Raw genomic sequence first — 14,014 nt, 5'->3', positions numbered from 1 at the left:
GTGTTACTTGGTGCCAGGGCAGTGCCAGGTGTGACACAGATTCAATATGGAACATCTGAGCTAGAGGAGCTGCAAGCCACCCCAGGCCCCATCAGAGTGCTGCAGTCAGAACCTGATCCCAGGTCTACCAGACATCAAAACCTGGGTACCTGGCGTTTTCACTGGGATGCTGCCTTCAATATCCAGGCGGGTGGAGGAGATAAGCTTTTATTATGTTCCATCACATGCAACATTCTGTCATATCCTGGGAGTCGAATGCATACTGGCACACTCTGAAACACAGCTGGGCCCTCCAAGGGTAGTGGTGCTTGGTTGACTAGTTGGGTTTTAAGAGGCAATATTGAGACAGTGTGGCAGAGTGTAAAAGGCCTGGAATAAGGAGTTGATGGCCCTGGGGCAGGGGCAGCTTCTTTGACATGTGTTTGGGGAAGCAGTTTCTCCTTCTGGCACGTGTGTCCTGTTTTCTTCCCTGTAGAATAGGAGTTTGGGTAATCCCCAGGGATACTTCCACATTCTACTATACTGTGATTCTAGGAGAACACAGAGTTCAGAGGAAACAGATCATGAGCAGTGTCCTTGCGGAAGTTTATGTGTTGTGGTAGGTTTCCTGGCACATACCCGGAGATCTGAACAACGACAAACTCATCTCTGAGTGGCCCTTTGGCGTTTTCCACCCCAGTTTCGGTCCCACGGCCCGGGATGTGGGAAGCACCACTGGGGTTGTGCCCTGGGACCCTGCTGAGGAGTTCCCTCTTTAAATCAGGATAGAGTCTCCTCATTTAAACAGAAAAGACAAAAATTGAGCCCAAGTTGGGAGTCCTTTTGCACCTTGTTTGGAAAATTAATGACTGTGAAGCCTGAGGAATGCGGTCCCTATGTAACTTTATAGAGACGATCAAGTCGCAGCATGTTGGTGTTTTATGTATTTTGGGTGGACACGTGCAGTGGACTGCCGTGCCTAATACTTGTCATGCTGGGAGATCCCAGAGAAAAGGATGGAGCTCGATTAGTTCTTGTTTGGGGAGAATTTCCTCCACATGTTCGAATCTCCCCACATCCCTGAAGTTTGAGGCCAGGCTCAGTCCTCCCTTTCCCGCTCACCTGCTGCCACACTTGTCTATGTAACCAGGGAGACTGGACGCCAGAGTCCAGGGGCACCTCCAGCCAGGCACTTTTCCCACGTCCCCCTTTGCATGATGGGCAACTCCTGGCTCCCCAGGCAGACCCTGGCCGCCTCCGCGTGTGGCTGCGTCTTTCCAGAGGGATTTCTGGTCACATCCCCTGCAAGTCTCCCGCCATCCTGGACTCTCCGCCCCGACCTCTGCTCATGGGCTGCCCTCCTTTCCCACTTCTGCCTGGCAGTCCCGTTCGTCCACCACGGCTCCTCTCACAGGTCGTCTGCCTCGTGGGCCGCTCGGCTGTCTCTGCTCCTGCGGTTCCCAGGACACCTCTTATCTCCCCCGGCTCGTGGCTCTTATCGGACCTTCTCTTATATTCTAAGTGTTTGTTTACTTCTCTAATCTGCTTTAATTATTCTTGTCCTTCCCGCTCACCTTGCTTTGAGCTTTGCCCTGAACACACCAGGGGTTCTAGGAATACTTGTTGAGTTCACAGTTAAACGAAACACTCAGCCCAATCTTCCAACTCTTAAGGAAGAAAACAGAAAATGAAGTTGAGTCCCTGGGAAGTTAATGAGCTTCCTGACTACTGGTCTAAGGTGATTTCTGCCTACGTCATCTTTCATTTTTCCCCTTCCCATGTGGGTTTCATTAGCTGGAGTTCAGTTTCCGCTTTGGAATGACGCAGAAATTGCAGAGGGCCCATGATGCTTTTGAGGGAGCTCAGTGCTGTGTTTGACTCTCTTTGTAGGAGCACACCAAGATGTCCCTTGTGACTGTCCCCTTCTACCAGAAGAGACACAGGCACTTCGACCAGTCCTATCGTAATATTCAAACACGCTACCTGCTGGACGAATATGCGTCAAAAAAGTAAGCAGACGTTCGCTGTTGAGGCCGGCAGGGCTTTGATGATAGGGGTCTGACATTTACAGGCCTTTCCAGTTCCATCAACCCTGGGAGGCGCTGGTTTGCAGGGAGTCAGAGAGCAGGGATGGCAGCGTCTCCTGTGCTTAGGTCCTGCTGTGGAGCAGCCCTGCGTGGAGCCCATGTCCTGGCAGGTCCTGCTGGCCCAGGTCAGAGCTCCTGGTTGAGGTGGGGAGGCAAGAAGTCCTTTGTATAAGCTCATTGAATTTACTGCTCATCACATACCTTCCAGAACTAGGATCTAAAAAGCCACCAAAAATACAGAGCAACGAGATTGAAACTAGTGGGAAAGGCTGTCGGTAGGAGAGAAGTGGATGGGTGGTAAGTAAAGACGGAACGGGAGGCGATATTAGTGATTTTGCTACATCAGTCATGGATGTGCCTACGTCCACGAATGGCTGCCTCTGGGGCTGCCCTCTCGGGAGGTCCGGGCCGGCAGTACGTGCCCCCATGGACGCTGTGTGTGTGGCAGCAAATCTGCAATTGCAATGGGCTGATTGGAAGGCTGTGGTGAAGAGCCGGAGGGAATGTGGGCAGGCATTCTGCAGCCCAGGTGCCTGCCTCGTGTCACCCACACCCTATATTTAGAAACGCTTAGGGTACTTCAGTTGCCATCCCTCGTCCCAAACAAAGCCAAACATTTGCAGCCCCTCCCAGCAGCCTTGGGGAGTCTCAAATCCCTTAAGATATATATAATCCTGGCTTGGAGCCAGAAGGACTGTGGCCGGCACTGGCTGGCTCTGAGGGGAGCTGGCACCAGCCACAGTGAGCTCAGGCAGAAAGCACCCGGGGCGGGCGTGTGCGGGTGTGTGGGTGTGGACACACAGGGACATGGGCTTGGGTGTGCCTGTGTACAAGTGTGTGTGTGCGTGTGTAGGTGTGTTTGTGTGTGCACACGAGTGTGCGCGCGCGTGTGTGTGAGCATGCTGGTGGGCAGGCGTGTCCCTGCATTCATGCATTTATTTGAGTACACATGCGTATGTGTGCATTGTATGGGCGTATGTGTGCGTGTGTGTGTACATACACGTGTGTGGGTGTGTGCATGTGTGCCTCTATGTGTGTAGTGCATGCCTCTCGTATGCCTGTGCGTGTGTGTGCTTGTGTGTGCTCTGTGTGTATGTGTGGTTTGGGGCACGTAGAGAGAAAGTGATATGTGTCAAGATAAATTTTCGAACTGTGCCTGCGTGTGGGTCTCCTAATGGTGTCCCTGTTTCTGAAGGCGAGCTTCCACCCAGACGTCCTCTCAGAAGTCCCTGACTCAGCAGTCATCCTCGGAGAGAGCCTCCAGCCAGACGTCTCTGGGAAGAACCACCTGCAGGATCTGCGCGAAGCGGATAAGCACGCAGGAAGAGGAGGAGCAGGAGAGCAGAAACAGGTGAGCGCACGGCCTCCCTGACTCTGCCGGTGCCCTGCGTGGGGTCACAGTGGAGGACAGTGGGGCAGGGAGGGAAGAGCCACCTTAGCTGAGAGGGAAGGGCGAGGAACACAGGCCGGGTCTGTGGCGAGAGGGAGACCGCTGCTGTTTCCCCACCACCTGCTTCTCTTTACCACCATTATCTCAATTAATCCGAACAAGAAAACCGCTGGGCACGAGCTCCCCACCATTTTGCAGAAGACAGCGTTGCTGTCCAGAGTGCTCATGACCCTGCCCAGGGTTCCACGTTTCACGCACGTCACAGCCGGGCTGAGAGCTCCTGGGCCTTTGGCTTCGAAGCCGAGCTCAGCCCCTTTCCACACAGAGCAAGATAAGCACACTTGAAAACATCAAGACCTGGCCATGCGAGATTAATTCTGAATTTCCACCAGCAACCTTTGCAGCTACGCGGGAACAGCCGTGAAGGGTTGCAGATTCAAGCAAGGTCATCTTCCGAAGTGGGAGCCAGGGTTTTAAACAGTTGTCATGTGGAAACTAAAGAGTTGGGAAGGGATTCTATAAATTGTCATGCTTTACATTTCAACAGAGGCAGCTCATGGGTGTCATAGGAATGGGCGGATTAATAAAAATGCCAGTCTTAAAATTATTTCCAGATGACGGAGAAACAGGTGGTGACATTACTTTGATCTTTTAAGGACGAAATGAACGGCTTTGTTTATCCCTGCTTGGCTTTCTTCTCACCTTCCTACTACTTCTGGGAATTTTCTATCTCCAAAGCACTTGAAACCTGAAGGAAAAATGAGATTTGAGGAAACATGTTTCATTTTGAAAGTTTCAGAATGATGAAGTAATCTGTTGAATATAAACAATGTATAGCCAAGAAGATTGACCTTTATTTTAAAACATTTTAACTATGTTTAAATGTCATAGGATAATTTTGCCATGTAAATAAGTTCTAGTGTAAAGCGAAGATTTCTTTTGTGAAAGAATCTCTCTGAAACATAGACGTTCAGACAATCCGGATTTTGATGCATTGGATTACTTTTAAAAGGGTTCTTCTACCTATAGTTAGGTTTTGGGGGCTACCGTAGAACACTTGAGCTTATCATTTCATCTTTATCATTGAGACACTGATATGACCTTGAACACATCACATAAACCTCCTGTCACTCAATCTCCTCCCTGGTAAAGTGGTACCTTGAACGGTCAGTGAGCGGCTTTCTGTGATTCACATGGTTTCCATAGCAGTGACTTTCATGACCGCCTTGGCTGTTGGAAATTGTGCGAAAACACACTGGGCTACGCTCTTACAATACCAAATTTCACTCAAAGAAGAGGCTTGAGTAACTGGTGATGGATGGCGTTCTCACTGCACCTCGGATGCTCAAGTTAAATTCCAGTCTCTTGTGCGTAGTAGAGCTGGGGACCAAGGCCAGGGACTGTCCCAGCTTTGTGAGCCCACGCCTCACGCTGTCCGTGAGATTGTCGTCAGCAGCCCCACAGCGTTGTATTCTCCCAACCCACGTACATGACTTCCGTGGGGAAGATCTTTTTGAAATCAGTTCTTCCCTCCTTTAAAAGTAAACACACGTCGTCGGGATCTCAATGAGTAGGACAAGCACGGATTTGAGATTTATTGTGAAGCCTGGTCTATTACCATCGTGCCGAAGGGCCTGGAGGGACGAGTGAGCCCTGTGCTGAATGACATGAGCAGCTCCGTGGATTCCAGCCCGTATCGGAATTCACCACTCTCAACGGCTGCAAGTGTCATCACCAGCATGTATTTATTCCTGACCTCTCAGGGTGGATATTAATTTAATGCACTGGACAAGTTGGTCCTTTGCAAAAGATGAAATTGTGAGCTCACTGATGTGAGTTACAGCTCATGTCCCTGTGTAAAATAAATACCGGAGAGACGTCGGTGCACTGTAGGCACTCAGCACATCCTTCTGGAAGATATGACCCATCGGAAACATCCCTCAGATGTCTTCCTTCAGTCCCGGTGAAAAATGGGCCTCCCCGACTCTTGCAAGCCGCCTGGCCCAGGGCTAGTCATTTACAGTCAGTGCAAGACAGATGACCTTACTCTGTGCTGAGCTGGCATCACGGTCAGCCGATCACCAGCGGCAGGAAGATGTCCTCAATGTCCTGACTTGGGGCTAGGTATGGGAGGAATTCCAGACCAAATAGTTATTCTGAATCATAGAGGGTTAGGGGATGGTGGAGCTGTTGACTTAAGATTTAGCTGAGGCTCTCTTAACTCAGACATAAAGATCCTATAGAAATGTAAACAGCCACAAGAGAGGACGTCTGATCCTGTGAGCTCATCGCAGCACCGAGTGTCACCGACCAGGCTTTGTCTTCTGGGTCCCTGAAATTCAGTGGGATTCACTCCCAGTCAGAAGGCTTGTTCCCTGCGGGACCTCTGAGGCCACGTGACATCTGCGCTCATTCCTCCAGCATGTATTCCTAGAACTCCTTCTGGCACCTGGATACTGGGGGAACCAAGTGGGCATTTTCCCACTTTATTGGGATTCATAGTCACAGGGCAGGGCTTGTGTCATTCCACACGCACACACGTGTGTACAGCAGTGGCACGAGCGCCGCCAGGGGAGGATGAGGCAGCATGCACGAGACTGGGAGGGCTGTGATTTAAGGGGCCCCCAGAGACAGTATCTGAGGGAGAGACCCTGGTGCTGAAAACAGGAGGAGCAGATGCCAGCCTGTTATGAGTTGGGAGAAATCTGTCCCAGGCAGTGGGCGTGCAGAAGGGCTGAGGCCCGAAGAGACGGTTCCCTAAACGCTGCGGGGAAAGGCAGCGTGTCTGACCGGGAGCGGGACAGGGAGGTGCGGGCTGAGAGCCTGGACTCCTAAGGAGGTCCAGCAACATTCCTTGCATGGTTATATGTTATGGTTCCTCCTTCCTCATTTTTGTCAAAGAGGCTGCAGAGTTTTCTGCAATTCTGGTCACGAACTTCCCAAACGCCTAACACCAGGCCTCTCTTATTGGCTGCTGGCGGGGCACGGCCCATCATAGCTGTGTGGGGTTGGGGAAGGCCCTCGGACAGAGGCCCTGCACCCTGGGCCTGGGACAGGCCTCACCACCAACCCACAGTGGCTCTCCCACCACACTCCCCACGTCTCTGGCAGCCGTGATGCCACCGTCCCCTCCAGATCCGATATTGGGACTTTCTGTGCGATGAGGCCTGGCCAAGCAGCTCTTGGTAGATCACACGGTGCCGCGGGCAGCGCTCCTGCGTGGCCGCCTTTCCCTCTGCCACCTCCTTCCCAGGCCGGCTCTGCAGCTTCCCGTCCCTGCCACCCGGGAAGGAAGCTTCCCCGGCCTAACCTGGACTCCTGAGCATTCGTCAGGCATCTTCTGTGTACTGAGTGTGGGGAATACAGAGGCAAGAAGTAGCCAGTCCTTTCTTCTGGGAAGGATAAAATGTATGCAAAGTATGACCATAAAGGCCATGAGAGAAATAAAAAGAGGTCTGGGGTTCAAAGCAGAGGGAGGAGGATGAGGAATGGTTCCACGGGAGAGATGGCGTCGGAGGGGCCTTGAGGAAGGAGAGAGTGTTGATTGAAAGGGATGACAGCAAGACTCTTCCCATGAGTGGGACGGAATCCAAGAGGGCAGCAGAGCGGCGAGCATCCTAATCTCCACGGGACCTTGGGCAGGCAATGGTGAGGGTGGGAGATGGGGCTGGAAGAGCTGCTGCCGGGTTCCAGAGCATCTCAGAGCATGGGGCACGGAGGCAGCCTGTGCCTGCCCGTGTTGGGGTGCGATTTCTGGGGTTCACAAGATGGCATGTGAGCCATGAGGGATGTGAGCATTTCTCAGTCCCTACAGAGTGAAGATGCTGAATCCTTTATTTAATCCTTTATTATTATTGCTATTATTTTTAGCATTCAGACATTTCTTATCTGTATTTTTTAAACTCAAAAGACTTTAATTCCATCTTAAAATCACTCAGAAACTGCCTCCTTCCCAGGAAAACAAATGGTTTTTATTTACTGCCCTGCAGAGGAAAACTCACACATGGGAGCTCACCATTTTCCTAAATTTTCCAATCACGGAACTGAAGTCAAAAGCACCTCCCGCCCAGCAGCACCTACCTGTGCTGAATCTCAGACCTCTGAAAGCACCAAGGCCTTTGTTTTGTAAATCCAGAAAGGTTCCCTGATTTCCTGAGTTGCTGGGCGTTTACTGAGCACCTGCTGCATGTGAGTTTCTGTGCGCACAAAGATGAGCGACCGTGCCTCCAGTTTTAAGAGACTCTGATTAACTTCCTGACTCTGTCAGCGGGTGTGGGTACCTGTTGTCTTTTGTCCTTACAGCAATTCTCCAAAGCATCACTTAGGGCCTCCAAGTGGTTGCAATTGCGCACTCTCAGTGGTGAAAGAAAGTTGGGGGCGCATGGCTCCTGTATTTTTTATTAATAAATCATGTGCGTGTTCTTCTTTACAACTTCGCCATGCATGGCATTCACACACCAAAACCTACTCGTCCAAGGAAGATAGATACAAATGAGCAGAAGCAGCATTTCTCCTGTTTTCTTCTTGCACACACTTAAGGAAAGCCCAGGGGAGGGGAGGGGACGGCCTGCTCTTTCCAACTTTCAGGGCTCACGTGGTTTTCTCTGTGATTCCTGAAAATGAGTCTGCTTCTTGGCTCCTGCAGGTACCATTCCCTGGTGGCCGCCTATGGCGAGGCCAAGCGACAGCGCTTTCTCGGCGAGCTGGCCCACATGGAGGAGAACGTCCACCTGGCACGCTCCCAGGCCCGTGACAAGCTGGACAAATACGCCATTCAGCAGATGGTAGGAGGGTCTCCGGGTGGCTGGGTCCCTGGGGCGCGTGGCACGGATCTTAGCTTGGCTGGGTGGTGTCTGAGTGGCCGTGGGCAGAGTGTGGCTCTCTGCCTGAAAACCTGACCATCCTTGCTTCTCGGGGCAGGTGGAGGACAAGCTGGCCTGGGAGAGGCACTCGTTTGAAGAGCGGATAAGCAGGGCTCCTGAGATCCTGGTGCGGCTGCGCTCCCACACCGTCTGGGAGAGGATGTCTGTGAAGCTCTGCTTTACCGTGCAAGGATTTCCCACACCCGTGGTGCAGTGGTGAGGGGCTCTGTTCCCAGGGGGTTTTAAAGGGCCTTTAAAATTCTGCCTTTTCTTTAAGGAAGATCCTGATTAAGGAGACAAACACCATTGAGCCTGTGCTGGCGGCCACTTGGCTTCAAACTCTATGCAGAAATACATTTATAGAAACTGAACGTCCGCTTTAGCTAATAGGCAGACATGTTTATTCTCATGGCATTGAATCAACAAATTGTTCAGAAGGTTTTTTTTGTTTTGTTTTTTTTGTTTTTTTTTTTTTTAATTCTTGCTCTGTCACTCAGGCTGGAGGGCAATGATGTGATTGATCTCAGCTCACTGCAGCCTCCACTTCCTAGGTTCAAGCGATTCTCCTGCCTCAGCCTCCCAAGTAGCCAGGACCACAGGCATGCACCACCATGCCTGGCTAATTTTTGTATTTTTAGTACAGACAGGGTTTCACCATATTGGCCAGGCTGGTCTCGAACTCCTGACCTCAAGTGATCCACCTTCCTTGGCTTCCCAAAGTGCTGGGATTACAGGCATGAGCCACCTCGCCCAGCCCACAGGGTTTTTATTTAAAAGTCACTTCCCTCAGATGAGCACGACTCTTGTCCCCTCTGCAAGGGCGAGTGCATGATTGCTGATTGTATGCAAGCTGAGAGTCTGCTTTTAAATATGGAACACTCCTAAGTGGAAGGCATAATAAACTCTAAAGCTTTGGGACTGCTGGGCTGCAGTTAATCAAACTTTGTGATAATTGGAGAATTATATATTTAAGCCCTTGGGACTCTTTTTGTATCCATGTGTATTGCTAAAGTTATACATATATCTATGCGCATTTACGTGTGGGGTTGAGACTCTGAGCCACGGCCAGGCCCATCGTGGCTGATGGCTGGACGCTGTGGTTATTTGGAAGGCAGGCCCAGGAGGCTGAGATTCGCCTGCTCCTACTGCGGACGTGCTGGGGTGGATGTGGTCCTGCCCCCCTGGTGGAGCCGTGAAGCCACCTTCCTTTCACCAGCGTCAGTGCCTTGGGTCCTGCAGAGCTCCCTGAGACACGAGCTACCCTACAGCTGAAGTAGGCACCCAGCACCCTAGTTTTTCTTATGGAATGACAAGTCCTGAATTCCTAACAAAGGCCAAGCAGATCTTGGATCGAGCAGGTTGGGAATCCCTTGAGAGTCTGAAGGAGGCGATGCTGCTCTCATCTCAGAAATCAAAACCTCACCCCCAGGGCTCTGCCCTCCTCCCGCCTGAGGCTCTAAGAGAAATGTGCGGACATGGGGCAGCAGCACGTCAGAGGGCGCGGGGGAGCCGTGGCAGAATCGCACACACACAAAATGCAACCCTGCCTTGAAACTAAAAACACGCTTCCCTCACGTAGGTACAAAGATGGCAGTCTGATTTGCCAGGCGGCAGAACCGGGGAAGTACAGGATCGAGAGCAACTACGGCGTGCACACGCTGCAGATCAACAGGTACGTGATCTGCCATGCGGGGGCTCTGGACTCCGGCGTCTGGTCGTCAGCATTGCACACCCCAGGGGAGTCAGATGGGTAACTGAGGCCACATCACACCAGTCCGTTTGTACCCTGGGTGACTTTAAATAGCATTTATGAGTTAATGGAACTGGTGTTGGAAGCTTCCCTTTGTTTTTCCTTAGCGGCTGGCCAGAGGAATGCAAATCCTGGGAATAAAGATCATCGCTAGCTTAGGGAAAGGTAACAGCATCTCAAATCCTGGGAATAAAGACCATCGCTAGCTCAGGGAAAGGTAACAGCATCTGGGTGGGAGGCTGCCGTGTGGTACAAGAAGGTTTCACCCACACATGCTGCCAGGTTCCAGTAACACATCCTAAGTTCAGACTCTTCAAGGAACAATCACCTTCGTTTTCTTTCTAATAACAAATCAAAAGAGTATGTGAAATCTAATCAAATAAAAGAAAAACAATCATGCATACGTCCAGCACCCAGAGTCCGTATATGGCTGTAAAGCTGGCATTTCTTCTTTCCTCAGGCAACACACACCCTTCATTTTTAAAGTAAAAGCGAGACACTGCTGTTCTTTTTCTGTTTCCCTGCATACACGGTTTTTACTTTCCACAGAAGACCCTGCCGTTACACAGTCAGCTTTTTTCATCAGTAGTATATCGTGACACTTTCCTACGATGCTGATGTTAACTTTTCCAGCAAACGTGACTGCCTGGTATAGTTCCTGATATAGTAGAACTTATGGAGCCAGAAAGCCACATTTACCATGTGACTCTGGATAAGCCACTAATGCTTTATGAAAACAATTATCAAGAGGCTGATAGTTACAATTTTGCCTTCTCTATAGGACTAACAGTTTTTGTGAGACTCCAAGAGGCTGCACGTTATGTTGTTATGTTTATGTATCATGGGAGGTGTGGAGTGTGTGTAGTGAGTTATATCAAATCCCTTCTAGGAAAACGCGAGGGATGTTTGTATAAATGACATAAAAAATAAGCAAGACATTGGAATATACAGTTTCATTGATTTTGTTCTGACTAAACTGGAAAGCAGTGAGTGCATCATGGTTAGGCCTCGTTTCTTCAGAGGAAAAGGTGCCCACGGATTCCCAGCGGGAGCTCGGACGAGCGCAGGGCGGTGAACGCGAGCCTTGGCCATCCCTGCCTCTTCTCCCCAGAAGCCTGCTGAGAATGAAAGTCTTTTTTTTTCTCTGAAAAAGCTTTTATATATTGGATCCTGTTGAAAAGTTATCCTGACAGTTGTTAGTGACAGTAAGGAAGACTTCAAGACTTCCTTCAGGGACCACAGTGAGTGGGTCTTTCCCGAGGGGAGAGAGACCAGGCTCAGCTCTGAGTGGGGGTGAGAGCAAGGAGCACGTGGGGTGATGGGAAGTGACTAAGGGGAGACATGGGGTTGGGGGTCCAGGCCGAGCCCACCCGGCAGGGTCCTGGCTGAAGGCAGGCTGTGGCCGTCGGACATCCTTGGGAATGGAGGGCTGAGGAGGCCACCTGCTGTCCAGGGAGGGGCTGGAGCTGGGCTGAGCTGCTGGGACTCTTACTCTTGAAGGCCTCCTGAGCACGGGACCTGGTTGAGAAGAGGGTTCCAAGGAGCTGCCTCGGGTGTAGTGGGGGAAGGTGTCTCTGTCCCCTCCAGCCTGGTGTTTAGTGAGGGAGGGCGTCTCTGTCCCCTCCAGCCTGGCATTTGGTGACTGGCATTTAGCGAGGGAGGGCATCTTTGTCCCCTCCAGCCTGGCGGAAAGTCGGGCTCTTCCTGGCTTCTCTCCTTCTGCCTGGCTTCCGCCCTGTGCCCTCCCCTGGCATCCTCAGCAACTCCCTCTCTTCTTGCCTTCCCTTCCTCCTGCTTCTGACTCTGCCTGGGGCCGTGGCTTGAGCCAGCCCTTCCTGATGCCCACCCCAGCAGCCTGAGCATGGCGTCTGCCTGGTAGTGCCCCTCCCTGAGTCAGAGGGTCCACCAGCTCCTCTGCATGTGGGACCCCCCTCCTGCCTCCTCCTCCCAGGAGCCTGGACGGAGCCCCTTCTGCTGCTGGAATCGTCACTCCCTCTGCAAATTCACTAGAACCAATTGTTAAAAGGTGATAGTTGAGATTGAAATTTGCAGGGCATCCTTCCTTGTTTCCCCACATGAATCTGAGTTTCTCTAGGAAAGCTCTCCTTCCGGTGGGCTCCTCGGTCCTGCTCACCGAGAGCCTGCTCTGCGTCAGGGGCTGTTCTGCAGGCTTGGGAGGCTTCGGGCCAAGATCAGGACGCCGCCTTCCGGGTCCCGCTCTTTGGCATCAGGAGGCAATCGATGAGTGAATGACACAGCCAGCCACAGCAGCAGTGCTGGGCGCAGGGAGGGGTGGGCCCATTGCATCATGAAATAGATGCCAGGTGGACCTTCAGGGAGATGTCACATGAGCAAGGCCTGAAGGCCAGGAGGGGACCCGGAGCTGTGGGTGGGGGTGGGGCCTGACACAGAGGCTCTGAGAGGTAAATCAGGGGCCATGGGCTGCAGGGTTGGCAGGGGACCAGTCATCATAGGCATGGCTTATGACCCTGCAGATCACAGGGACGTTGCAGGCCATTGTAAGGACAGTGGCTTTGCTGGACGGAGGCCAGGAGACCCCAGAGGGCTGAGGAGAGAGGGAGGAACCCATCGTCACCTCTAGAGGATCACCCTGACTGCAGACAAGCTGCAGGCCCTGGCAGGCCTGGTGGGGAGTCCTTGCCAGGATCCAGAAAGGACCACAGGCCTGGCAGCTGAAGGGAGCAGGGGAGTGGGAAGAAGCGGGTGCTCTAGACGCATTTTGAGGGTAGAGCCAGCGGGATTTGCTGCTGGGCTTGATTGGACATTAGTGAAAGAGATGGGTCCAGGTGTTCTCAAAGCTGTGGCTGCCACAGCGGGCTGAGCCCTGGGCTGGGAAGCGGAGTTGGGCACAGGAGTATGAGGACACCGTGTCCCGGCCTCTCCAAGTCTTTCAGAGAGAAGCTTTCTCTCCTTGGATTTCCCAAGGTTGTGGGAGTTTTCATAGACCATAGGCCATCATTCGGGACAGCTCGTGGATGTGTGAGGCTGTCTGCTTTCCATCCTGTGTGTGCTGTGACTGTTTAGGGTAAGTAGGTCGGTCTGAGTTCCCGATCAGCTGGTTCCCAAGCCGTGTTGTGATCGTTGTTTTTAAAAGAAAACAACAATTTTCCTTTCTCAAGAACGAAAACTGTCATGTTGACGCTGGTGTTGGCAACATTTAAACTTACACTGGGAACTGTCTGGGCTTTGAACAGAATGGATGAATTTGTGAAATAAAGTTGTTTAATCCGCCTTGGAATAGCACGACTCAGTGATCTGCCAGGATAGGTCCCCTACAATGGACTTGGATTTTGCAAGAATGTGCAAATATTCGGGAAAGTTGGGAAAAGGAAATTTCCAAGACCAACTTTTCTCTTAGTCTTCTTGTTGGTCCTGGGAAGTTCTTAACAAATGAAATATTAATATTTTTCAGGAAAAGAGCAATGAGATAAACCCACAAATTACAGCTTGTCTCAGCTGTTCATACCAAACTGCTGAGCCACCGGTCATCTGATCTGTGGCCATTTTAAGTGGCGGAATGTGTTGGCAACTGTGTCTTGATTGGCTCAGGAAAGAGCTTTTCCTTCTGTGACGTGAGTGACATTTATTCCTATGAATATTCCTTGGCCACCGTGGCTGAATTTTTAAAGCGCAGAAAAAGGAGCTCCCCCTTGGTGCTATTTGATTTTAAATTTGTAGCTGACATGCTTTGTATGCTCATAAGAGTTTCTCACGGGACTTACGATGAGAGCCCTTGTTCATATTCTTATAAAAGTATCTATACAGAATAATCTATCTGGTTTTCTGTAAGTAACATGCTCACTCCCCACTCACTCCTTGCTGAATGATTTTAGGGCAAAACATTTCTTGTACTTTGTTTTTAGAGTTTGATATTTAAATTTTGATTTAATTAAATTATAAATCCAGTGACATCACCACTTATAAT

The 14,014-nt window shown here is 51.1% G+C and overlaps 1 protein-coding gene across 3 annotated transcripts in view; it reads left to right on the top strand.

Annotated features, from left to right (window-relative positions):
• MYOM2 (myomesin 2) overlaps positions 1-14,014 on the top strand; it is a 112,486-nt gene that overhangs the window by 15,354 nt on the left and 83,118 nt on the right. For all 3 annotated transcript variants that reach the window (XM_074384207.1, XM_003940707.4, XM_074384208.1), the window contains 5 exons: positions 1,870-1,988; positions 3,262-3,417; positions 8,102-8,240; positions 8,377-8,534; positions 9,898-9,990. In XM_074384207.1, the coding sequence (XP_074240308.1) occupies positions 1,882-1,988; positions 3,262-3,417; positions 8,102-8,240; positions 8,377-8,534; positions 9,898-9,990 (653 nt within the window). In that variant the 5' untranslated portion in view covers positions 1,870-1,881. The remainder of the gene's footprint in view (positions 1-1,869; positions 1,989-3,261; positions 3,418-8,101; positions 8,241-8,376; positions 8,535-9,897; positions 9,991-14,014) is intronic.

The sequence above is a fragment of the Saimiri boliviensis genome, chromosome 13 (assembly GCF_048565385.1).
Source record: "Saimiri boliviensis isolate mSaiBol1 chromosome 13, mSaiBol1.pri, whole genome shotgun sequence".
In the NCBI taxonomy this organism is placed as follows: Eukaryota; Metazoa; Chordata; class Mammalia; order Primates; family Cebidae; genus Saimiri; species Saimiri boliviensis.
This window is presented reverse-complemented; position numbering and strand designations above follow the sequence as displayed.